The 26,083-nt window shown below is 53.6% G+C and overlaps 1 protein-coding gene across 1 annotated transcript; it reads right to left on the bottom strand.

The window, feature by feature from the left end:
- Positions 1-959: 959 nt before the first annotated feature.
- ACLA_098420 (putative nonribosomal peptide synthase) lies at positions 960-25,979 on the bottom strand (the record flags this gene model as incomplete). The annotated part of the gene is made up of 9 exons (XM_001270325.1): positions 960-11,141; positions 11,201-11,935; positions 11,980-12,696; positions 12,745-17,283; positions 17,337-21,149; positions 21,200-22,015; positions 22,064-24,616; positions 24,671-25,384; positions 25,440-25,979. 9 exons carry the CDS (start codon positions 25,977-25,979, stop codon positions 960-962), a joined length of 24,609 nt encoding a protein of 8,202 aa, XP_001270326.1.
- Positions 25,980-26,083: the final 104 nt, after the last annotated feature.

Raw genomic sequence — 26,083 nt, 5'->3', positions numbered from 1 at the left:
TCCTGCTCCATCCTCCTCCTCGTGCGCTTGGAGATGATGCGTCAGATTATTAGATGTCTAGTTGGTCCTAGGCGGGCGCCGAGATAGCTTAGCGTAAGCTTCAAGGCCAGAGGGCATCCTTCAGGAACGGATGTGTATGGGGTATGGACTGTGGTCTGTGGACTTTTTGGGGTATTGAGATTTGAGGTGCCATGTTATGTACTACTTACTGACGACTGTCCAGTAGTGTCCACTACCGTGTCGATATTGGATTCTGCAGGATTCTCAGCTTGTATTTTGGCTGGGTGAGATGGGTTACTTGACGATCTTCCACGGTGATGTGCTGGGGCTGGGGGATCCGGTCTAGGTTCTTGGTTGGGTAGTGACAATACTAAGATATTTGTATCTACTGTAGTATATCACGCCACAGCTTGATAGTACGACACGATAGACAATGCAAGTTGTGAGATGAATGTTGGGGAAGGAAGGAAGATCAAAAGGGTACGTTTTCTAATTTGATATGCGAAGCTATTCAGATGGGATATCAAGTATGCTTAGATGACACTGCCATTTGTGAGGCACCCTAGGGGCTCTATAGACATACCCCTTTTGCTAGCTATCTGGTGATGGGGAGAACCAGAGAGAACGAGAATTCATTAAATATAAGGAATCGAGAGGTAATACAGTAGGGATGTTTATTTACCTATATCTATAGAATATACTGTGTACGGAGTAGAATATATACATAGTATATAATTATATGTCTAGCTGTGGCAGGCAGGCAGTTATGCCGAAGGCGGTAGCCAGCGGCAGTAGGCTGCCCGTCTCCTGAGCGGATACCGTAGATAGAAAGCATAGACGTGATCATCACGTTTAAAACATCTTCTTTCATTATATTTCCTCAAAAAAGCACAAGGAAAAAATGAAACAAAAAAAATTTGCAACAAACACACAACAGACTCGCAACACCTAACATACACCTACGCCTTGGTCTTGATAAGCTGCATTTGTAAACGCATCGTCGGATGCTCCACAATGTCGTCGACCGTCAGATTGACGCCATGCCGGTTGAACAAGGATGAGATTTGCACTGGGGCCATCGAATCACCCCAGATCTGATAGTATGGCGTGTCAATAGATCCATCCTGAGCTGAGAGCTCGCCGAATGCGGTAGTCCACACCTCTTCGACGATGGCATTGGATTCCTCGCCAGTCACCTCAGTATCGGGTAGTGAGGAGGACGTATCAGTAGCACTGGCGAGTGGAAGACTCAGGGAGCATTTATTGCTACTGATTGAACCAACCTTCGCACGTAAACTCTTGGACAGTTTCTCCACCGTGTCGCCCAAGGCGCGCAACAAGGCATCTGCCACATCTTCTGAGAGAGCATCCTCGCTATAAGTCAGCTCAAGACGGTAGTAATTGCGTCCAGCCGGGAACGACCAGATCCACAGGTCAGCAAGGTCATGCGGCGGCGCGAACCACTCGATGGAGCAGTCAGCATCGCCAAAAGAGAGTTCCTCGACCTCATCATCGAGGTTCTGGTGCTGAATGACCGAGCTGAAACGCTCCCACTTTGGCCAAGAGGTGCAGGTCTCGATGATGCGGCGGAACCCGTAGTTCTCATGCGGAATCATAGACAAGTGCTGGTTCTGGATATGGCTCAAGAGGTCCATGCCGCTCCAGTCCGAGCTATCAGGGAACTGAACCCGAACAGGGACGATGTTGACGCACGGGCCGACAATATTCTGGACCTGAGGAATGGAAGTATCGTTGCGGCCTGAGATAACATGGCCAAATGTGACGTCTCGGCTCTTGGACAGCCGGGACAAAGTCAATGCCCACGCAGCCTTGAAGACCGTTGCAAACGTAAACCCATGGGCACTGAGGGAGGGTGAGCGAACTGTGATTGAAACGGACTTGTTGATTGGTTTCCGGTAGGTGGGCATGGGACGGGACAGCACGTTGGTCATGCGAGATCCCTGCAGGAGATCACGCCAGAAGGTTTCACTCTCAGCAGCATTAGCGGCGTGAGTGTGACGGATGAAGGAGGAGAATGGCGCTGGAGGAGAGAGAGGAGCGTCTAGATATGCTGCTTCTAGATCGCGCATGAGGGTTGGCATGGCAATCCCATCGTACTGAGCGTGAGAGATGCGCATCACCAACCGATGCTGCTCCTCACCGTACTTCAAGAGCTTGAATCGCAAAATTGGCATGCCGAGGTCCATATCGCGTGCCATGTCCTGCTCGACCAGGTCTCGGGATGTCCCAGAATCAAACTCGGCGTTGTCGTATTCCTCTGGATCGCAGTCGTGTTGCTTGAACTCTAGCGCGAGACGCTTGAGGATGACCTGATACGTCCGCTGGCGATGGACAACAAACACCGTTCGCAGGATTGGATGATGGGCAACAAGGGTTTGGCACGCCTGTTCTAACTGCACGGCATCAATCGGACCGTCGAACCGGAAGCTAAAGTAATTAAGATAGCCACGCTGCTTCATGTGGCCCGCTGCCATGGCCCAAGATTGGTAGTCACTGGCCTCGACCACGTTCTCAATCATGGCCGGGGAAATGGATGTCTGAGACGCGATCGCGTTCTGCATCTCCTCGCTGACGGAGGCAACGCTGGACACATCGGGTGTCTTTGACGCGACGAGTTCCGTCGCAACGAGACTCATATCCGACAGTTTGGGGTTTCGGAAAATATGCGAGACGGGAAGATGAATACCGCGGTCTCTGGCGGCGCCAGCAAGTCGAATGGCAATGATACTGTCTCCTCCCAGTCGCAAGAAGTGGTCGCTGGCACCGATTCGACTCGTCGGCACATTCAAGACCTCGGACCAGAGCTTCTGCAGGGATTTCTCCATATCTGTCGACGGCGCCCGCTGTGCTGTATCCCGCAGAGAAAAGGATGTGAGTTGGTCGAGTGTAAGCTCGGCTCCCAGTTGACGCAGTCGCCGTCGATCCAGCTTAGTGGAGAGAGTCATCGGAATGGAGCTTATTAAGATGAATGTTCCGGGCTGCATGTACGAAGGCAGAGCTTCTTGCATTCCGTTCTTCACCTTCAGCAGAATGGATCGTACCTCATCGCTCATGGCCACTACTCCAGTCTCTGAGATGCTCTGGGAGTCTTGGGTCTGGATGCAAAAGAAGGCAGCCAAGATAGGATCGCGCTCATGGCCAGCAGGGGTGATCAAGTCCACCACTACTCGCCACGAGCTTGGGGCTCGCTGCATGAAGTGATGCTCGATGTCGCCCAGTTCCACGCGCTGCCCACGAACCTTGACCTGCGTATCTTTTCTCATGACGAAGCTCATCGTGCCGTCAGAGTTGTATTTGGCCAGATCTCCCGACTTGTAGATCCGTGTGCTCCAGCAGGGGGGACAGTACTTGGAGCTCAACCACTCAGGACTTTCGATGAAAACATCGGCGGTCTTCTCTGGGTTGTTCAGGTAGCCCTTTGCCAGTAACGGGCCTTGGATCACCACTTCTCCCTCGCATCCGATCGGAGCCAGCTTGTCATGGTTGTTAGGGTCCACAATCCACATATTGCTTCCGATGGCACGACCAAAGTTGGTCGGATTGTTCGATCGCTCTGTGACATGGTGATAGGCACAGTAGATGGAGGTTTCCGCGGGACCATACATCGCAAACAGCTTCGTGCGGTCCACCCACTTGTCGATGGCTTCAGGGGTCGTGATCTCGCCGACCAAGGCCAATGTCTTCAAGGATGGGACATCTGTCAAGAGCATGGATACCGTTGGAGTCAGGCATGCGTGATTGACCGTCATCTTGTTCATGGTCCCAGTTAGGTCGTTCATCCGGTCGTGATCCGATGGCATGCAGATAACACCCCCGTGGGTCAGCGTCGTGAAGATGTCATGGATGGAAATGTCAAAGGTGAACGCGGCAAACTGGATGACACGTGAATGAGGCCCTACTTGGAATACCTCCCCATGGGACCGCAGACTCTCGCAGATCGCTGAATGTGGGAGCAGAATACCCTTGGGCGTACCGGTTGAGCCGCTGGTGAACACCACGAAGGCCGTGTTGTGTGGCTGGACGGTGGATACGAGAGACGTTTCTACAGAGGCTAAGGATGTGAACAGAGATGCGTCGACACTGACGATCGTGGGCACAATTCCCGTCAGGTACTCAACATGGTTGGTACCGGCCAGGAGGACTGTCGATTTCGCATCGCCAATGATGCCTGCAATGCGATTCACCGGAAATGAGGGATCAATGGCGTATACCGCACCACCGGCTTTGAGAACACCCAGCTGTGCGACGACTGCCCATGCGGACTTGGAGAAGCACACGGGAACGAGGACCTCGGGGCCAACGCCGATGCTCTGGAGATGCTGGGCGAGTCGAGTCGACAAGTTATCCAATTCCTCATAAGTGAAGCTCTCATCCCAGGAGCTGACAGCGAGGGCCTTCGGGTTGGAGGCAACGACTCTCTCTACAGCGTTGTGTACGCAGTGATGATAATCTCTGGGGAGACCTTCAGGCTGGTTCCACGCCACGATCTCAGCCATGTCTTGCTTGGTGAACACGTCCACCTCAGCCAGCGTGCCACCATCTGATGCAGCATTGACCTGATGGAGGACATGCTCGAAGTGATAGATAATGCGCTGCGCCTGCTCCTTGGTCACCATCTGCTGGTCATACTGCATCTCGACCGTGACCTTGCCGGCGCTGATAAAGCACTCGAGCGCCAATGGATACGTCAAGAATTTCGTATCCGTTGCTGTGCCGTCTGCCAGCTGCCAGAACTCCGAGTCAACCGCTTGCGTGTTGGGATCACTGCGGTCACTGACATGGACGATCAGCAAGCTCTGGAACTCGCAGGCGCTGGCACATGCCGGACCAAATCGCTTGATGTTTTGCAGGCCAGTGTGCTCAAAGGGAATCATGGAGATCTCCTGATCGTACAGCTCTCCTAGAAATTGCGACACAGAGTTTCCGGGTTGGATGTTTGCTTGAATGGGCACCGTGGTGATGGTTGGGCCAGTCATGTCTGCAATGCCAGGGACATCGGCATTGCGTCCTGTCAGAGTGGCACCGAAGACGACGGAGTCCGCGTTGCAATAGCGGGCTAGCACGATCGCCCAGGTAGCTCGGATCATGGTCGAAGTCTTGAAATCCGTCTGCGATGATCGCGTGAAAACCATCTCGCGTTTGAGCTGTCCGTCTGAGATCGGCTGATGGGAGGGCGTCGGCAGCGGAAGGAAGCTGGAAACGGCGTTATCCGACAACTGGGAGGTCCAGAAACTCCGGGCCTCGTCCGACGTTGTCTCCGTGAGATATTGGACGAAGTTACTGAATGATGGTGGAGGAGCACCGAGGCTTACTCCTTGATAGACCTGCTGTACTTGTTCCATGAGGAGGAATTTGCTCCATCCATCGTACAAGGAGTGAGCGATAGTCCACACGAAGTATTCTCCGGCAATCGCGTACCGAGCGAGGGACTTCCCGTGCTCTATCGGCACCTCGCGATCCTCTGTCAGATATTGCTCCAGCGAGCTGGCCGTATTCCAAAGCAGATCCTCTTTGAGGACGACCAATAATGATCCCCAGCGGCCAGTATGAACGATCCGTGACCGCAAGATGGAGTTGCGGTCCGCCACAATCTGCCATGCTTGACGGAATCGGTTCAGGTCCAGATGCGGAGGGAGCTTGAACACATTCTGAGCCACGTAGGTGCCGCTGTGTCTGACCGACAAGGAGAACAATCCTTCCTGCAATGGGCTCGTAGGGAACGCGTCTTGGACAGTCTCTTTCGGGATGTGATACTGGGATTCTAGCAGGCTCAGCAGGTCATCAACGGCATCGGTCCCCTTAATCAGGGTGAAAGGCTTGAGGTCCTTCACCACCTGCTTGCCTGCAAAGACTGCCACCTTGGCTAGTTCATCTAGCTGTGGGCATTGGAAGATGTTCGTAATGGTCAGCAGAATGCCCGCTTCGCGCGCCATTGGGACGAGACGCATAGCGCTGATGGAATTGGCTCCGAGGCGGAAGAAGTGATCGTTGGCACCAATGGAGGAAACTGGGATGTGGAGAACCTTGGCCCAGAGGACTTGCAGCTTTCTCTCCATCTCCGTTGTTGGACCCTGTTTCACCTCCTCCGCGAGGGAGTAGTGGGCCACTTGGGCGGGAGTGAATCCATCAGTCAGCTTTCGCAGTTGCTTCCGGTCCACCTTGCCAGACAATGATGTCGGCATGTGCGTTACTGGAATATACATTGATGGGACCATGTATGATGCAAGAGACTTGGACAGTAAGGTTGCCAACTGTAGGAAGCTGGACTTGAGATCAGACGACACCTTCATGGGATTGTCTGTGGCGCCTTTGGTCGTCGTTCCAACACCGTCGGCTAGAGATATAAAAGCCACAAGCGTCTTGACAATTGAATCTCCCTGGACGGACACCTGTTCGACGATTGCATTCCGAATAGTAGGCAGGCTAGATCGAATCTGGTGCTCGATTTCACCCAGCTCGATTCGCTGCCCCCGCAGCTTGACTTGCGTGTCACCTCCCACACGACCGATCAAGGTGATTGATCCGTCACCACTGGAGCGAACCAGGTCACCTGTGCGGTACATTCTTCTGATCGTCTTAGTGCCATTAGAAGAGGACGGCGGATCAAGGGCCTTTGTCCATGCAGGATCTGCCAGGAAGACCGCACTGGTTCTCTCGTCATCATTCAAGTATCCCCGAGACACCAGGGGTCCCTCGATGACCAGCTCGCCGACTGCGCCAAGTGGAACAAGCTGAGACGCGTCACGGGGATCCACGACCCAGAGCAGGGATGCATCGGTTGGCTTTCCGATGGACGATGCATCTGTATCTGGTGATTGAACCCGGTTAATCGAGGCCCAGACACCACACTCGGCCGGGCCATAGGCATTGAAGAGTGTCACCCGTTCGGACCACACGTGATAATTATGGGCGGCTGCACGCTCGCCCGTGAGGACCAATGTCTTGAGCATTGGCACACTCTCAGGCTGTAGAAGAGTTGCAACAGTTGGGGTCAAGCAGATCCAATTGACCTTGTTCCGGTTGATGAACCCAGCCAGATCGCCCATGCGCTCGTCCTCGGACGGCATGCAGACCGTTCCACCATGCATCAGTGTCATCCAGATCTCAGACATACTGACATCAAAGACAAAGCTGGAGAATTGACCAACAACAGAGTTCTTGCCCACACCAAGGGCCTTGGCGTGTGCGTGGGAGCTGGTGACGAATGCGCCATGCTCGACGACGATGCCCTTCGGCGTTCCTGTCGTGCCACTGGTGAAGACCAGACTGACCGGATGTGAGGAGCGAACCTCTGTGCGCGGGATGGTGAACACAGGGTCAAGCTGCTGGACGGTCTCAGCTGTGACGGGGAAGACTGTCTCAACCATACCATCGAACATGTTGCTCTGCTTCTCTCCGGTGAGAATGAGCGTTGCGGACGTGGCAGAGATGATATGGGCTTTCCGGTCTGCAGCATGGAGTGGTGCCACAGCGACATACGCGCCCCCTGCTTTCATCACCGCGAGCATCGCAACAACAGCCCAAGCGGACTTCTCAAAGCACAGCGGCACGAATGTGCCGGGACGTACACCGAGCTGTATGAGGTGATGGGCTAAACGGGTGGACAAAGTGTTGAGAGCGTCATAAGTGAGATCGTTGTGATCCCATGACCGTAGAGCGACGCTGTCTGGTTTCAGACGGACCATGTCCATTACCAGGTCATGGACACATGCACTCAACACGTCGGGTAGCACAGTGTTCCAGCTAAGCGCAGTTTCCCGATGATGTTCGCTGAAAAGGGAGATTTCTCCTACGTTTGCACTTGGTGTCTGGTCCACAATAGCTTTCAGTGCCTGGGCAAATGCCGATGCCACATTTGCAGCCTGTGTGGAGGAGAGCAGCGAAGACCGATAGCCGAGATTCGCAACTGCCTGGTCTTCGTGAATAGTTACATTGACTGTAATATCGTACTGTAGGATGTTAGTGAAAGCTATAGCTATTAAGGGAGCCACACTTACTTCGGTAGGGTCTGCGCCGGTGATCTCTTCCAGAACGAGGGAAGAATTGGAACTTGCTGGACCCCGTCGCTGGATTGACATGATCGTATTAAAGAGTGACCCGGGTGTCTCTAAAGCGTGGTGAATCTGAGCCAGCGAAATATGCTGGTGCGGGAGACCCTGAATGAAGTCATTCTGGACCGTCTCTAACGCAGACTGCACCGTGCTGGAGGGTGCTAGTTCCATGCTGCAGACTAGCATGTTGATGAAGACACCGACGATGTCTTCGACCCCCTGCACAGCGACGTCTCGTCCTGACGTCAGGTATCCAAAGGTGACATTGTCAGAGCCAGTATATACTCGGAGTACTAACGCCCATGCAACTTGGAAGAGATTGGACATCGCGACTCCTAGCTTCGAACAATAATCGCGCATATCAGCAAAGCTGACGGGGATATTCACATCAACTACACGCAGGTCATCATCTTCGCTGCCCTTCAGCGTTGGGAAGAAGCAGGCTTCCGTATTGGCCAGGCGAGATGTCCAGTATGCGAGACTCTCGTCAAGCGATTGACTCTGAAGGTAAGCAATATAGGAACTGTACAGCGGTTTCGGTGATCGGGGCAATTGGCGATCATACGCAGCGCAGAAATCTCGAAGAATGATACTCATGGCTGTGCCATCGGTCAACGCATGACTGATTTCTAACTTGACAAAAGCCCGACCCTGCGGAGTCGAGTAAATGGTAAACCGATGTTCACCGCGAGCCACCTGGACTGTGTTTGGATAGTCGTTAATTGTCGACTGCTGGAGCGTGCTCACTGGATCCAAACGATCGTCTAATTCGACGAAGTGGATGTTGGCTGAAATCTGCTTCAGGACTGCCTGGTAGTGTGGATTGCTTTCCGAGATACTCTCAATGAAAACCGTCCGTAAAGAAGGATGACGATCAGTGGTGTGTTGCCATGCGAGAGCCAATTGCTGGACGTCAATCGAGCCTGACGTCTTGACTTCAAAGACGGCGAATGTTTCATAGTATCCAGGAGACCTGATCTGGCTGAGCAGGATACCCTGTTGCACCGCTGAGAGAGGATAGATATCCTCTACCTCTGCAATATCCGTGATTCCCACCTTGGAGAGCCGATCATTGATCAGGGTATCCAGGTCCTCATAGGAGCTCAACGGAAGCAGTGGGAAGTCACTTAATGTGGTTTGGGATTCGAGGTGCTCCAGCTGCTGCAGAGTCGCTTTGAGCGAAACTTCACATTGCTCGACCCAGAGCTTGATCTTCTCTTGATGGAGGATAGCCTGAGGAAAGGTAAAGTGGAAGGCGAGGGTTTCTGGACCACCCGGGGTAACCAAGATATCAAAGAGAGAGTCCCGAGGCATCTCCTTTCCAGTGTCATCCATATTCTGGCGTTGGACCGGCCGGAACAAAGAATCAGCACGATGAAGCTGCTGATACAGGCCGGTATAGTTGAAGTTCATCTCCATAATTGCTTTTTGGTCTTCAGCTCCCTTTCTGAAACGGTGCGCAAAATAACTCCACCCATTCTGAGGGGTTCCGCGCCGAACATCCTTGATTTGTCGCAGGACATCAATCAGGCCGCTGGCCTCGTTGGTGTTGGTCTGAATCGGGCACATGGTGGTGAACCATCCAACGGTGCTCGACAAATCGATGTCCGCATCCCATGATTCTCTACCGTGTCCTTCGGTATAGATGGCTGGTACTGACCGTCGGAAGACTTGCAAGAAAGAGTGACTGATTGCAGATAACATGACATCGACCGGCTCTGTACGCAGAGCCCGATGGCAATTCTCTCCCAATAGCTTCTGCGTGAGTTCGGGGGTGAGAGTAAAGGAAAGATATCTGGAGTCGCCTACTGCATTAGGCTTTCTCTGCATTCCCCAGAAGTCCAGATTTGACGCGGTGACTGTGAATGGTAGAAAGCGCTCAGGATGGAGTTGCTTGGAGATATACTCATCCTGCAGTCTGCACCAAGCCTGGAACGACAGCGACGACGCTGACGGAGCACCAGTTCGGAGGATATCTTCCAAGTCTTGAAGAACGATGCGCCAGGAGATCAAGTCTATCACCAGGTGATGCGCCACGAGGAAAAGCTGCTGCTCGGCGTTCTCAATATTGAAAAGATCCACTGAGAACACTGGGCCGTTGACGATATCCAAGCTGCTCTGCCGCTGAAGAATTATAGCCGGAACCTGCACCGTCTTCACGTCCTGCACATTGAATCGATATGCATTTTCGACATCCCTAAGGATAGTCTGCGTCCACCCATTTGAGTTTATAAAGCGTGCTCTCAGCATTGCGTGTTTTCTCACCAGCTGCGCCAGCGCATCACGAAGAGCCGATGCGTCCACTTTCCGTGTCAATGACAGATGGAAGCTCTGGTTATAATGGTTGAACCCGTGAGGCACCATTGAAAAGTACATACGCTGCATCGGAGAGAGATCGAAGGGTGTATCAGTCGTCACGTCGACGCATGACTTGCTCTCTGTCATCTCTCGCGACCTCGAGGCAACCTCTGCCAAACTTTTGCTGCGAAGGAGGTCTTGGATACCAATTAGGATACCATCCTTGCGACAGCGTGCCACAAATGCCATGGCGCTGATGGAGTCTCCTCCGGCTTGGAGGAATGACTTGTGTAGTCCAACACCTTTGACGGGCTTATTTAGAACCTCACTGCAAATAACCTGGAATTTCCTCTCCATCGCGGTGGATGGCTCCTGAGCGGTCGTCTTATCAACGAGGCTTTCGATCTGCTGATGGACGTCCGGGCCCATCTCCGTAACCCAGAGCTGTATGGCTTTTCTGTTTATTTTTGTCGAAGATAGTTTCGGCAGAGATGTGACCACCGCCCACACTGATGGAACCATATGTCTTGGGAGACGAGTGGACAATTCTTCCTCAATGCTGGCAACTCTCTCCGCAGCAAGAGGTTTTTTGTCATCTCCAATAAGAGATATATCATTGCTGTCTCGAGTCGGGGGTCCTGTTCCGTATAGCGCCAATACCGCAACGAGACGGTCTTTGCACAGGCCACTCTTGGGGAAGATGACCACAGCTTCCTCGACCGCGTTGCTGGAAGATAGGTGGAATTCAATCTCGCCCAGTTCGATACGTTGCTGGATGGAGTTAGCATCAAATGAATGGTTCACAGATAGGGAGACCTCGAATCACATACGCCGTGGAGCTTAATCTGGGTATCCTTGCGCCCAACAAACACGATCGACCCGTCAACGGCATACCGAACTAAGTCGCCTGTTGTATACATCCGACGAGGTTTTTTATTGCTTCCGAACTTTCCAACCCACGCTGGATCCTCGATAAATGACGCAGCAGTTTTCAGGGTGTCATTCAAATACCCACGGGCGAGAGTCGGTCCCTCGATGAGCAGCTCCCCCACCGTGCCAATGGGTGCCAGTCGGTCATGGTCATTAGCATCAGTCACCCACAGGTGGCAGGCACTGCCATTGCCAACATTTTTTGGATCTTTACCAGGCTTGATAGGAGAGCTGATAGCACAAGTCACCGAGCTCTCGGACGGGCCATAGCCGTTGAGAAGAACGACATGCTCCGCCCATTTGTCGACAATATCTTGTCGGAGGGCCTCTCCTCCGAGGACTACTGTCTTGAGAGAAGGAACAGCCTCAGGATTTAGCAAAGTCGCTACTGAAGGGGTAAGATTTGCCCAGTTGGCATCCAGCGTTCGGATGGAATGGGCTAGATTGTTGACGCGATCTAATTCTGATGGAACGCATACAGTGCCACCGGCGATCAGTGGTGAGATAATGTCTTCGATGGAAAGATCAAAGGTAAAGTTGGAGAACTGGTAGGACCTGGTCGTGGAACGGATTCCCATGCGAACCGCGCCAGCTTGGAAGCTGGTGACGAAGCCGCGATGCTCGAGCAACACGCCCTGGGAGCGTTAGTAGGAGATGGAATAATGATCTTAGTTCATACCTTAGGAATACCAGTCGAGCCGGATGTAAACACGACAAAAGCTGTGTTGTTTGGTGCCACTCGAGATTCTAGGGAGCTGAATCCGGTATCACCCATCTTGAAAGCTGTCCCATCGACAACAACCACGTGAGGCACTAGGCCCTCGAAAAGGCTTGAATGAGATGGCGAGGCGATAACCACCTGAGCTCCAGTTTCTTTGATCAAACTCTCCAATCGTGATTGGGGATATTCAGGATCCAAAGCTGTACAAGCGCCCCCAGCTTTCAAAATGGCGATCATAGTAACGATGGCCCAGACGGACTTGGAGAAACAATATGGAACAATCACCTCGGGCCCAACCCCGAGGTTCACCAGATCCAGGGCTAGTTTCGTGGACATTTCATCCAGCTTGGAGTAGGAAAGATCACCGTAGTCCCAGGCGCAGACGGCTGTCGCTTCTGGAGTTGCCTTCGCCCTCGCAGTGATAAGGTCATGGATACATGCGTCCACCAATTCGGGATACACGCCATTCCATGCTAGTACTTGCGCCCTATCGTGCTCGCTGAACAGATCGGCGGTCTGGACCGATCCATGGCTGTCTTTAAGAATAACGTTGACTGCTTGGGATAGGGTGCTGGCAACACTCGCGAGCTGTTCTTTCGACATTCGCGTATTCCATGTTTCAATCGTGATCTGAAGGCCTTGTGGCTGAACCTGCACATCGACTGTGATATCATACTGGGGAAAGTTAGCCTGAACTCCCGCGAAATGGTGCTAATATCATACCTCGGTAGGATCATGTCCGATAATGTTTCCCAGGGACAAAGTGTAATCGGATGACACCGGCGGAGACGACCTTTGTAGAGACAAGATCGTGTTGAAGAGATCTCCGGAGACACCGGGCAGAGCATGCTGGATCTGTGCGAGGGAACAATGCTGATGCGGCAGGCTATCCAAGAAGTCCTGCTGCACTCGTCGCAGCAAGCTTTCGATGGATCCGTCTGACTCAGTCATATCCAAAGAGCAGACCAACATGTTGATCAGAGGACCAACAATGTCTGCAATGTCGCTGATGGGGGCATCACGTCCCGAGGTCAAATATCCGAAGCAGACCTGGTCTGAGCCAGTGTACGCTCGTAATACCAGACCCCAGACGATCTGAAACACATTAGCAATCGTGATGCCGGTTCGCGAGCAGAATGCAGTGATGGTATCTAGTGAGCTATCAAGAATAACTTCTTCGGACAAGAGCTCTGGCGTAGTTGCCGCCTGGCTGTCGGGACCGTCCGTCAGTCGTGGAAAGTGGCAAGGGCGGACATCATCCAGTTGTTTGACCCAGAAACTGAGACTGTCTTCTACATTCTGCTGCTGAATGTGCGAAATGTAGTCACTGTACAACGGCCGGGATGCCTTGTCAAGGACATTGTCATAGGCCCTTCGGAGGTCAGTCGCTAGAATAGCAACTGAAGACCCATCGATAATGATATGGTTCAGCTCCAACTTGCAAAAGACCTGCTGGCCGGGTGCTTTGCAGATTGTCAACTTGTGTGACAGACGATGGGGGTTGAATGAGATGCCATTCAGAGCCACTAGCATTTGTCTGATCTTGACCTCATCCACCAGGTCGGTTTCAATTACTTCGACTGTCGGGGTGACGGCTGTAAGCACCACCTGGATATATTCTCCGTCCTGAATTTCTATGAATATTGTTCTCAGGGCGGCATGCCGTTGCACAACGTCTAGCCACGCTCGGTGCAGTCGTTCGGCGCTCACTGTCGACCCGATTGACGTTGCCTCCCAGACGCTGAACGTCTCGTAGCACCCAGATGCGCGCATCTGACTAAAGAGCATGCCTTGCTGGATGGGTGAGCACGGGAATATGGCCTCTATCTGAGCACTGAGAGGATCAGGTGTGAAAACGTCCATTGACGGCAAACGACTGAGTAGCTGGTCCAGCTCTGATGCTGCCAATGAGAGCAGAGGGAAGTCAGTGGGTGCGTAATCGAATGCCATCGTATCCAGTGTCTTAAGAGCTGTGCATATCGATTCTCTGCAGCCCCTGATCCACGCCTTTACTTGTTCTTGCTGGCGCATCCGCTGGCTGTAGAAGAAGTGGAACCGCATTCCATCTGGCTCGCCTTTGACCAGGATGTCAATCAAGGAGCTACGCGGCATCTCCGCTGCAACATCGGCAGCGAAGCTCATCTGATCGAACTCAATCGGTTCTAAGAATGCGTCCCCATTTTGGGACTGCTGATAAGGCCCGGTGTAGTTGAGCATGATCTCTGCTTTCGAGTGATGCTGGAAAGCTCGTCCTCCCGAAGGGGTCAAATATCGGTAGTCAAAGTAGGGCCGGCCATTTCCGGGGACTCGTTGTCGAACGTCCCTGAAGCCTCTAATGGCATCGAGAATGGATTGTTCCTTGTTATGGCTAATGTAAAGAGGGTATAGCGTGGTGAACCAGCCTACCGTGTCCGATAGATCGATGCTGTCATCCCACGGCTCGCGTCCATGGCCTTCATTGAAGATAGCTGGCAGGGACCGATCACTGAACGTGGCTGCAAAGGCATGTGCAACTGCTCCCAGAATTACATCGATTGGTTGTACTCGGAGGGTAGTCGATCCCTTAGTACCGAGCAGTGCTCTCGTATCCTCCTGGCTCAAACAGAACGATTCATGAGACGCCTCACCGGTCATATTCGGAGCGTTTTCCAGGCCCCAATAGGCATAGTCCGCCTCGGGAATCTTGATCGGCAGGACATCCTCGGGAGTGAGGCTCTCAATACTGCCAGCCTTCAGTCGCGACCACGTCTGGAACGACATGGAACGTGTCTGTAGTGGTTGTTTCTCCAGCAGAGCCTCGAGGTCACGCAATATCACCCGCCAGGACACCAGGTCAACGACGAGATGATGCACGACAATAAAGAGGGCGTTCTCTGCTTCTTCCGAGGTATCGAACAGATCAACCGCGAGAATCGGCCCCCGTTCAATATCCAGGGACTTTTGAGTCCGCAACATCACCTCCTTTGTTTGAGCCCTGGTTTCAACATGGTGAGTATTCAAGAGATATGACTGGTCTGCTGTCTTTGCAATACTCTGCGTCCATCCAACTTCGCTCTTGTGGAACCGGGCTCGCAGCATCGGATGCTGCAGAACCAAAGCTTCGATGGCGCTTTCTAGTTCTTCTGGAGAGACCTTGCGACGTGTGAAACGCCCAAAGAAGGATTGATTATAATGATTCTGTCCGCCCGGGACCAACTCAAAGTATGTTTGTTGGATTGGACTCAGTCCAAAGGGAGTGTCGTCGTTCTCCTCGATAGCCGTGGTTGAACCTGTTACCTCAGCTCGGGACGCAAGATCAGCCAGGGTCCGGCAACGAAGCACATCCCGGACAGTGACGCGAATTCTCTCTGCACGGCACAGGGAAATGACCTGCATGGCGGTGATACTATCTCCACCCAAGCTCAGGAAAGACCGCGACGTTCCGATCTGGTCAATTGGTTGGTGGAGGACGCGACTCCAGATCTCTCGCATCTTCTGCTCAACCGAAGTTTCCGGAGCGTCGGATGGACCGGTAGCTTCTTCCATGATACTGTGATACTCAGCATCGTCCATGTGTTCGAAGAACTTCGTCGTTTGGACTCGATCTACGACACCGGACGCGTCAAGGGGAAGCGCGTCGACAACCACCCACAGTGTCGGGATCATATACAAGGGGAAATACTCCAACATCTCCTCTCGAATCCGAGACATTTCCGCTTTGATAGCTAATCCATTTGGCCCGGTCTTGTGGACTGCCTTAGGCGACGTGCTATACACGGCTGGTGTCTTAATTGCGACCAATGTCACCATGGCTGTTAAGCGGCCCGCGCAGATCCCGCTCTTGGGTGCTGAGACAGCGGCATTGCGTATATAGTCAAACGATCTGATGTGACTCTCAATTTTGTCGAACTGTATCTGATGACCATCCACCTGGATCAGGCCATCCTTCCGTCGAAGAAGCTCGATCGTACCATCCGTGGTATAGCGGACGAGATCGCCAGTTCTCAGTCCTCTAGCGAAGGTATCTTGAGATAGGCCATTCGGACGGTCAGATACTGCAGGGTTTAGGATAGAAGAATCTATAAATCCTCTAGCCACGGATGAGCTCTCCACAATCAACTGTCCCACACAGCCAACGGGCGCCAGCTGCGAATCATTCCAGGGAGTCACAATCCAGCATTGGCCACCTGGACGACCAACCGCGGGCAGTACGCTATCAAGAGTGACTCTGCTGATGAGAGGGAAGCCGCAAGCCTGTTTTACCCAATATCCAGTGAATAGACCCAGCTTCGGGGCCCAGACGGTAGCATTGTCTAATCCGGCAGGCTCCCCAACGAGGAGGAGTGTCTGGAGAGACGGCACCTCTTCAGGGTCGATCAAGCGAGCGACAGAGGGTGAGAGGCAGACCCAGTTGACATTATTACCTTGGATATATGAGGCAATATGAATTGACTGGCCGCGTACTGCTGGCACAACAAGGCAACCCCCGTGGCTCAGAGTAGCGAATATCTCCGTCACCGACACATTCGACGTGTATGGAGCCAGCTGCAGGGCGCGCGTCTCAGCATTCAGATTCAATAATCTGCCGAGCTGATGGATACCGGAATAGAAGGCCCGACGATCCATGCGAACTCCGTCTATAATGAATGCGATACGGTCCCTGTCGGCCGGGACTATATGGGGCTGGGTCGTCAGGCTGTCGAAGAATGTCTGATCAACCACGATTGACGCACTGTCTTGTGCTTTGGTTGATCCTGGGTTGTCGCAAGATACCAGTCTGAACTTGGCGCTTCCATGCTGGTTGTCATCCTGGTCAAGTGTAAAGGTCGCCCCAGCGCGCAGGACAGCGAGCATAGAAACTATTGCCCAAGCTGAATTTGCCGTGCGGATCGAAACAACCCCTGCCCCAATGCCACGCTCTATGAGGTACTGTGCCAGCAGAGAGGAATAGTGATCCAGTTTTGCGTAGCTCAAATTGGCGTCTGGGGCGCTGATAGCCACTGAGTCGGGTCGTTCGACTGCATGCTTTCTGATCTTGTCTTCAATCGACTCCGCTTCAGTACTCACATTCTTGCTCCACTCCTGGATTTGCTCACAATCAGCATTGCTGATCAAGTCCAGGTGGTTGACTTGTGCATCAGGATTCTCGAGCACGACATCTAGCGTGTAGCTGAAGAGACTGGCTACCTGAAGTGCCTGCTGCTGCGACATCTGCGCGTTCCAGTAGGAAATCACCATCTGCACATCTTCATCCGAGGCCTCGACGTTGACCGTCACGTCGTACTATCATATAATCAGCACTATCATTATCTGACCATCAGGCATATCACACTTACCTCCGTCGGGTCATATGCCTCCACCCTTTCTAGCCTCAACTGGCGCTCATTGTCGTCACGAGAAGCCACTCGTTGGACCGAAAGTGAGGTATTAAACAAAGCCTTTCCTCCCAAAGGCAGAGCGTGCTGAATCTCGGCTAGTGAGGTGTACTGATGCGGCAAGTTGGCCAAGAAATCGCTTTGCACTTTCTCCAGCAAATCCATCACAGACTCGGTCCCCTGAATGTGCAGTCGGCAGATGAGCATATTAATGAAGGCCCCGATTGCATCCTGGATGCCAGGTACTGGCGCATCGCGACCAGAGGTCAGGTATCCGAAAGAGATATCATCCTGTCCTGTGTAATTTCGCAGAACAATGCCCCAAACGAGTTGAATAACATTCGAAACGGTAATTCCGGTCTCAGAGCAGAACTTTCGTAATTTGGCTGCCGATCTAGATAGCTGGACATACTCGACTTCCAGCTCTCCTCGCTGGTCATCGAGCTTCTGTCCCTGGAAAGCCGGGAAATAGCAGGGCTCGACGTCTGAAAGATAGCTCTTCCAGTGAGTGTCACTGCGCTTGGAATTTCTCTCCTTCTGGACATGAGAGATATAATTGCTGTAAAGCGGGCCAGTTCCGCTGAGTGAATGACTGAACGCTTGCTCGAGATCTCGCACTAGCACGCCAATGGAGATGCCATCAACAATCGCATGGTTGATTTCGAGTTTGCAAACCGCCTTACCGTTTCCGATACAGACGGATAGATGGTGCAGCTTGCCTGCCTGGTATCGGAACTCTTTGTGATGTTGTTTTAGGGCCTCAACAGGATCCTTTGAATGACTATCGAGGCGAAGGATCTCTACCGTCTCAGCTTTCAATACAGCTTGGTGAAACGCAGAGTCATCCGCTAAGCTTTCCATGAACCGAGTCCGCAGAGATGGGTGGCGATTGACGACGTCTTGCCATGCCTGTCCCAGTCGTATTATATCGTCTTCAACGAAAGCGCCACTGTCTGACTTCAGCTCCCACAGAAAGAAGGACTGGTAGTTGTCGCCAGTTTTTGACTGACTGAGCAGGATTCCGTTTTGCATTGGGGAACAGGGATATACATCCTCCACCATGGCGAGGCTCGTGATGCCAGCCTGGGGCAGCTTTTGGGCCACAAACTGCTGGAGCTCGTCGTACGTGAAGTCCATGAGGGGGAAGTCGCCGATGGTGTACTCTCGTTTGAGGAGGATGAGTTGCTCTGCTGCATCTTGCAGAGTCGCCTCAAAGGCTTGGATCCACCTCTGGATCTCCGGGATATTGTCCATCTTCTTGTTGAAGAAGACGTGGAAATGCAATCGGCCATATTCGGCCTTCGCGGCAACATCGAAAAGCGCGCTGCGTGGCATTTCGGCGCCAATATCGATATACATGCCTTGGTTCAATTCCGCTGCATGCAGCAGACCATCGGTTCGTTCCAACTGCTGCAGTACGCCCAGGTAATTGAAGAGGATCTCTGGCGCCCCATGATGCCCAAACGCCTGCTTCCCTTCGTCGTTCAAGTATCGAGATGTAAAGTAAGACCAGCCACGATTTGGCGTTTTGCGGCGCAGGTCTTTCGCTTGACGGACCGCTTCGATGATGCTTTCAGTCTTGCCTAGTGTAATTGGATACATGGTGGTAAACCAGCCCACAGTCCGGGATAGATCAATGGCGGGATCCCATGGCTCGCGGCCATGGCTTTCAACAAAGACTGATTGAGTGCGTCTGCCGAACGTCTGGGCGAATGAATAGCCCAAGGCGGCGATCATGATGTCCAAGGGTTCCGTTCGTAATGCTTCATGGCATCCTTCCAGAAGTGCTCTTGTTGTCGTCTCGTCGAGAACGAATTTCTCGTGCACCACATCGCGGAATAGGTTTGGCACCCCGTCCATGCCCCAGAAGGCATAGTCTGTAGGTTGAACATCGCCCAGGAGCTTTTGTGGAGCCAGGAACTGCTGGCTGTACTCGTCTTGCAAACGGCTCCAGGTTTGGAAAGGAAACGGCTTCTCGTCATACTGCAAGGTTCCAGACGCCAATAGCTGTTCCAGGTCTTGCAGGATGACTCTCCATGAGACGAAGTCAATCACTAGATGGTGTGCGACGAGATATAGGAATTGTTTGCCATTGAATTTGACAAAATCTACCGCCAACAGAGGGCCTTGTTGGAAGTTGAGGCTCTCCTGCGTCTGCAGCATCAACGGCCGCGTCTCGTCCACGCTAGAGATGATATGTGATTTCAGGCGATACGACTCCTCCACTTGCATCGTGATACGCTGAGTCCAGCTTTTCCCATCTGCAGCACGAGTAAATCGGGCACGAAGCATGGAATGTTGACGCACGATTGCTTCAATGCTCTTCTTCAAGTCCGCCATGGAAATCTCTCTGGCGACTGAGACGGTGAAACTCTGGTTGTAGTGATGGCAGCCATCCACAGCGAGGTCAAAATGCATTTGCTGGATTGGTGTGAGGGCAAATGCCACATCCAGCTCTTCATCCATCGAGATGGTGGACTTCTGGGCCGAATGAGCGTTGAAAGCTAATTGCGAGATGCTCTTGCATCGAAGCACATCTTGAACCGTGACCACAATGTTCTCTGTGGCGCGGCAAGTCGATACAACTTGCATTGCAGTAATACTATCTCCTCCCAGGCTCGCGAAGGACTGGTTAATAGGCACCTTCTCAATGGGCTTGTTGAGAACCCTGCTCCAGACGGCTTGAAGCTTCTTTTCGATGCTCGTTGCCGCCTGCTGGGCCGGATCGCTGTCGTCCACGGCATGATAAATTCCCCGCACGACCTCATCCGAGAGCTCGCCTTCAATCCATGCGATCACTCGCTTCCGGTCCATCTTGCCGGACGTGTTCAATGGGAAGTGCTCGACCACGACCCAGACCTCGGGCATCATGTATGGGGGTAAGTGGTTCGCCAAGTGTCCACGCACCTGGGACATCGTGACGGCCACTTCGCCCCGTTGCGCATCGCTCACGACACGGATCGTTTCGTTATCATTGGAGGAAACAATGGACTGCAGAGAGACTGCAGCGAGGAGTTTCCCTTTGAAGGGCCCCGATCCTGGCATAAAAGCCACCCCGTGTTTCACCCATTCGTTGCCCCAGAGGTGAAAGTCGATCTCGCCTAACTCGATTCTCTGTCCGCGCAGCTTCACCTGGGACTGGATGTTCTTTCGTCGGACGAAGCTGACCGAGCCATCGGCATTGTATCGGGCCAGATCTCCCGTCTTGTACATCCGTCTAGGGGCCGAACCAATCGTCTGTCCAAGGGTGAACTCTGGATTCTCAATAAACGCTTGGTCCGTCAGATCGGGTTGGTTCAGATAGCACCGGGCAAGGATCGGCCCCTCAATGACGACCTCCGCTACGGCGCCGACAGGGGCCAGGCGATCATGGTTGTTGATCTCTGTCAGCCACATGAATGAGCCGCACGCGAAGCCAAAGTTGGCTGAGCTGGAATGGGGCCGCACTCCAAAGTTGGCGGACATCGTCATGGAACACTCAGCTGGCCCGTAGATCAACGTCAAATTGGTACTGTTGGAGAGCGAATCCACCGTCTCTTGCCGGATGCGTTCGCCACCGAGTGCCAGCACATTCAGCCCGCTAACGTCCTCTGGCAGCAGTAAACTGGCTACAGTGGGAGTGAGATTGGCCCAGTTGGCCCGGAGACGTTTGATTGCTCCGGGCAGGTCGTTCATGCGCTCGTACTCGGAGGGCTTCACGATGGTGCCTCCTCGCATCAGCGTGGTGCAGTGGTCCTGAATCGCGACATCGAAGACATATGAGGCGAATTGTAGCTATCCTCTGGTCAGTCACATACATTGTCAACTGATACTCAGATACTCACCACTCTAGCGTCCCCGTTCAGCTTCATGGCCGTTCCATGCGCCCTGGAGCTCGACGCAATGGCTCTGTGCTCGATCACGATGCCTTTCGGGGTACCAGTAGATCCAGACGTAAAGACGACAAAGGCAGCGTTATCAGGTCGGACTGATGTATCGGCAGGCCCATCCTTCTGCGGCAAACTGTTGATTAACGCGGCATTGACGATCACCGATTCGGTGCAGATCTCGGACAGCAGCTCGGTATCGAGCCCATGCACACCATCCGTGAGCACCACGGGTGCCTTGATGTTCTCGATGATGCTGCGTAGTCGCCCAACGGGATGCGATGGATCTAGCATGCAGCATACGGCGCCTGCTTTCAAGACTCCCAGCATCGCGACGGCGGTCCAGATCGACTTTTCGAAACAGAGAGGCACCATCGTCTCGGGACCGATTCCCACATCCAGACAAACTAGGTAGTGGGCCAATCTCGAGGAGAGATCGTCGAGCACTGCATACGTGAAGCTTCCATCCCATGACTCAATGGCCGAATGATGCGGCTGTCGGATCGCTTGCTGTGTAATGAGATGGTGGATGCACTCGTCCACGAGTTCGGGGTTGACTGAATTCCATGTCGAGATCTGATTGAGACTCGCCTCGCTCAGGAGATTTACATCACCGACCTTTTGGTCTGGCAGACCTTGAACGATCGATCGCAAGGTCTGAGTGAAAGTGCTCGCAATCTGCGTCGCCTGGGTGTCCCCAACCCATGAACGCCAGTAGTTGAATCGCACGTCGACCTTGTCACTGGAGATCCCTACATTAACCGACACTTGGTACTATGAAACATTAGAAAGCGTCCAAGCGGGAATGGCTATCCATCATACCTCAGTCGGGTCGTAGAGGTCCAAAATCTGAAAGCTGGTGCCATCCGTGATCGTCACCTTGTCTGGCACCACGCGAGAGACAGACATGGCGGTGTTGAACAGCGCCTGGCCCGATAGGCTCAGCGCGTGCTGGATGTTTGCCAGCGAGCAGTTCTGATGGGGAAGACTATCCAAGAAGTTTGACTGAATCTGGAGGATTAGTTGCCGCACGTCTGCTTCGTCATCGAGGTTGAGATGGCAGACGAGCATGTTGATATACGGTCCCACCGCGTGCTCCATGATGCCCTCGATCGGGGCATCTCGTCCACTCGTCAGATATCCGAAAGACACGTCATCCGATCCTGTATACGAGCGAAGCACTAGGGCCCATGCCAGTTGGAACACATTCGACAGAGTGATGCCGTAGCGGCGGCAGAAGGCGTGCAGTGTCGCCGCCGGGAGTCCAGAGTCCAGCTCGAGACTCTGCATCCGGTGAGTAGGATCATCCACTCCCCCAAGTGAGGGGAAGTGACATGGTGTCGCTTCAATTAGATACTCTTTCCAGTACTCAATGCTCTGCTCGAGTGATCCGTTGTGGATATGCGCAATATACTCGCTATACCGCGGTGCCGCCGGCTGCAGCACGAGCTCTCCAGCGTAGGCCCGCCCCAGGTCCTGTAGCATGATGGGGAACGACAAGGCATCGACAATGGCGTGGCTCATTTCCAGTTTACAGAAAGTCTGCCCTGAGTTGCTCGTCATAATGGTCAATTGGTGCAGGTTGCCGCTTTCAGCGACCAACTGAGTGTCCTCGAACACCCCAGGGATTACTGGCTCTTTCAACTGCTGATGGATCACTTTCGCTTCTGAAGACTTGACCACCACTTGCGTCAACTGTGCTTCCCCGGATGGGCTTCGCACAAAACGCGTTCTAAGGATGGGGTGCCGGTCGACCACTTCTCTCCACGCACTTGTCAGGCGTTCGGTGCTGATGGTGTTGCCATGGGACGGAATCGCTTCCCAGATCACATACATCCAGTAATGGCCTGAGCTTCGTCCTTGACTAAGGATGATCCCGTCTTGCACGGGCGAGCATGGGTATAGGCCTTCAACGCTGGCCAAATCGGTCACACCCACTTCCAGCAGTCCGTCTTTATACGCGCTGAGCTTCTCCGCGGTCAGTCCATATTCCGCGCCATCACCATCGCCGGATCCCTTCGCTTCCAACACCGCAGTCACCTTTCCTGCCAGGTCTGAGACATTGCGAGAGCGCAGAATATCCTGGAAAGTCAGCTGGACGCCTGCCCGTCGGCACTGCGACAGCACCGACATGCCCGAGATGGAATCGCCGCCGAGGCTGAGAAATGAGCGATTCCGGGGCACACGGGCTCGACCGAGCACATCGCCCCAGATCTGCCGCAGCAGTTGCTCCATTGGAGTCTCCTCCTCATCAACAATATCTTCCTCCTCGCCGAGGGCCGTGATATATGCGTAGGTCTCGTCGTCCATCGCCTCCAGCCACTTCACTGTCTTCTGACGGTCTGCCTTTCCGGACAGCGTCAGCGGGAGGCTCTCCAGCAGCACCCATATCTCGGGAATCATATAGCTGGGGAGGTGCCGGGACATCTGGACTCTCATGGACTCGACCCACTCCGCACTCGACCTCATGTCTGCTGGCTCTAACAGTGCCAACGGGGTCCGTTGGGATTTGACCTCGGACGACGGTAAGTCTTGAAGCGAGACAGCCGCGACCAAACGGCGCTTGCAGGGGCCCGAATCGGGGAATAGGACAATTGACTGCTGGATTCGTGGATGGGCCAGGCGTCGCTCAACTTCTCCCATCTCGACTCGCTGCCCGCGCACTTTAATCATGAAATCCTTGCGGCCGACGAAGCTGAGACTTCCGTCTGAGTTGTACACCATCAGGTCTCCGGTCTTGCAAAACCGGCCCTTCAGCTGTAGACTCACGGGGAACCAGGACGGCCGGTCGACGAACACCGCCGACGTCTTCTCAGGGTCGTCGAGATAGCCTCGTGCGGTGGCCGGTGAATGAACCAGCAGTTCGCCCACGACACCGATGGGCACCAGTCGATCATGGTTGTCCGGGTCAACGATCCAGCCGACATCGCTGTGTCCGACATTGCGCACGTCGGAGGTCTGTCCCATCTGGTCGTTGAACGCGATCAGGCCGTTCTCACTCGACGCATAGCAGAACACAAGATGGATCTTTGCGACCCATGGCGCAGCCTCGAATCGAGAGAGAGGCTCTCCGACGAGTACCATGGATTCGAGGTACTGGATATCGTCTGGATTCAGTTCTTTGAGCAGCGATGGCGTGAACACCGCCCACGTAATGCGCATCTCGTTCAAGCTCTGGACGAGGTCATTCCGCCGCGCATCTTCCGACGGAATACAGACCACGCCACCGGCAATTAGGGGCATGAAGATCTCATACAGCGCCGGGGAGAAGCTGTAGGAGGCAAACTGTAGGGACCGGGTAGTTTCGGTAGCAGGACATGCACCTTGCAGTCTCCTCAAGGCCGAGGCAAACGCCGAATGCTCGACACAAATACCCTGTTCTCGTTAGTATAGAGTCAATACAACACTCTGGACATAGCATCCACGTACCTTTGGCCGTCCAGTGGATCCAGATGTAAATGACACGAATGCGGTATTCTGTGGGGTGACCGATGATACTGGCGCGTCGCTATGCCGTGGTAATTTTTGGACCAGCTCCTCGTCAACAACGACGAGATTCGCGACAGAATGCGCCAGTTTCTCTGCCTGCGCCGCGGATGCCACCAGGATTGTCGCCTTCGCTTCCACCAGTATGTCTCTTAGACGCGAGACGGGACTGCTGGGGTCCAGAGGCACAATCGCCGCGCCGGCCTTCCAGACTGCGAGCAAGACAACCGGCACCCACATGGACTTCTCGAACAGCACCGGGACGAGAACCTCGGGTCCAGCGCCCAGAGAGACAAGATAGTGGGCCAAGCTGGCCGACAAATCTTCCAGCTGTTGATAGGTGAGTTCTCTGTCCCACGCAGACACTGCGGTCTCACGATGTCGTCGGCTGAGCTGCTTGGACACAAGCTCATGCATGCAGGAGTCCACAAACTCCGGGCGTGTCCGGTGCCACTCCAGGACCTGCGCTCGATGCGCTTCGCTGAACAGATCTTGTGCCGCGATCTCCTCGTTGGGCGAGTGAAGAATGCAACAGACGGCTCGCTGCAGCGTGTGGATGACATTGATGGCCTGGCCTCCGGACAGCACGGCGGTCCAGAAGTGCAGGCTGGCGAGGATGTCGGCGCCCGCGTCGGTAATGTGCAGCGTGATCGCATTCTATACGATTTAGCCTCTTACAGTCGTCGTTCTTATAATTGAACTGCCTGCTTACATCCAGTTGCTGCTCCTGCTGCCTCTTCTCAGCAAGACCTGTATGCAACACTAATTTCGTATTGAAGGGCGCCGCTTCACCGGCCGGCCATTCGTTGCGGTGCTTAATCCCCCGGCTGCAATCTGCTGCGATATCTTTGAGAGCTTCAGCAATAGTCACATTCCCCCCTACCTTGACTGCCAACGGCAGTGCGACGTCGACATCGTCCTCCTGGTGGTCTCCGTGCAGTCCAAAGCCCTCCGTTCGGTACCCAAACGACACCGACTCTGATCTCGCGTAGGCCCGGAGTACCATCGCCCACGCCAGCTGGAATACGTTGATCACCGGTACGCGCCGTCCCGCGCAGAATTCGCGCAACTTCAACGTCTCTACGCCCACGGGCAGCTGCTCCCGCCGGCTCTGGCCGTCCAGACCATCGTTGCGGGTGGGAAACTGGCATGGCTCGGTGGACGCCAGATACTTCGCCCAGTAACTTACCTTCTCGTCCACCGCGCTGCCATTGGCGGGAATGGGGTCTGTTTCTAGTAGTGCGGGTGCCATGACTTACTGTGTCTCCTGTTTGATACTCCTTCGGATCGAATAATGTGAAGAATAATAATAGCGTGGAGGGTTGTGAATGGTAAACTAACTCCAGAATGAAGGTC

Source organism: Aspergillus clavatus, genomic scaffold, assembly GCF_000002715.2.
Source record: "Aspergillus clavatus NRRL 1 1099423829804 genomic scaffold, whole genome shotgun sequence".
Lineage (NCBI taxonomy): Eukaryota > Fungi > Ascomycota > Eurotiomycetes > Eurotiales > Aspergillaceae > Aspergillus > Aspergillus clavatus.
The sequence above is the reverse complement of the archived record's forward strand: the minus strand, read 5'-3'. Positions and strand labels throughout refer to the sequence as shown.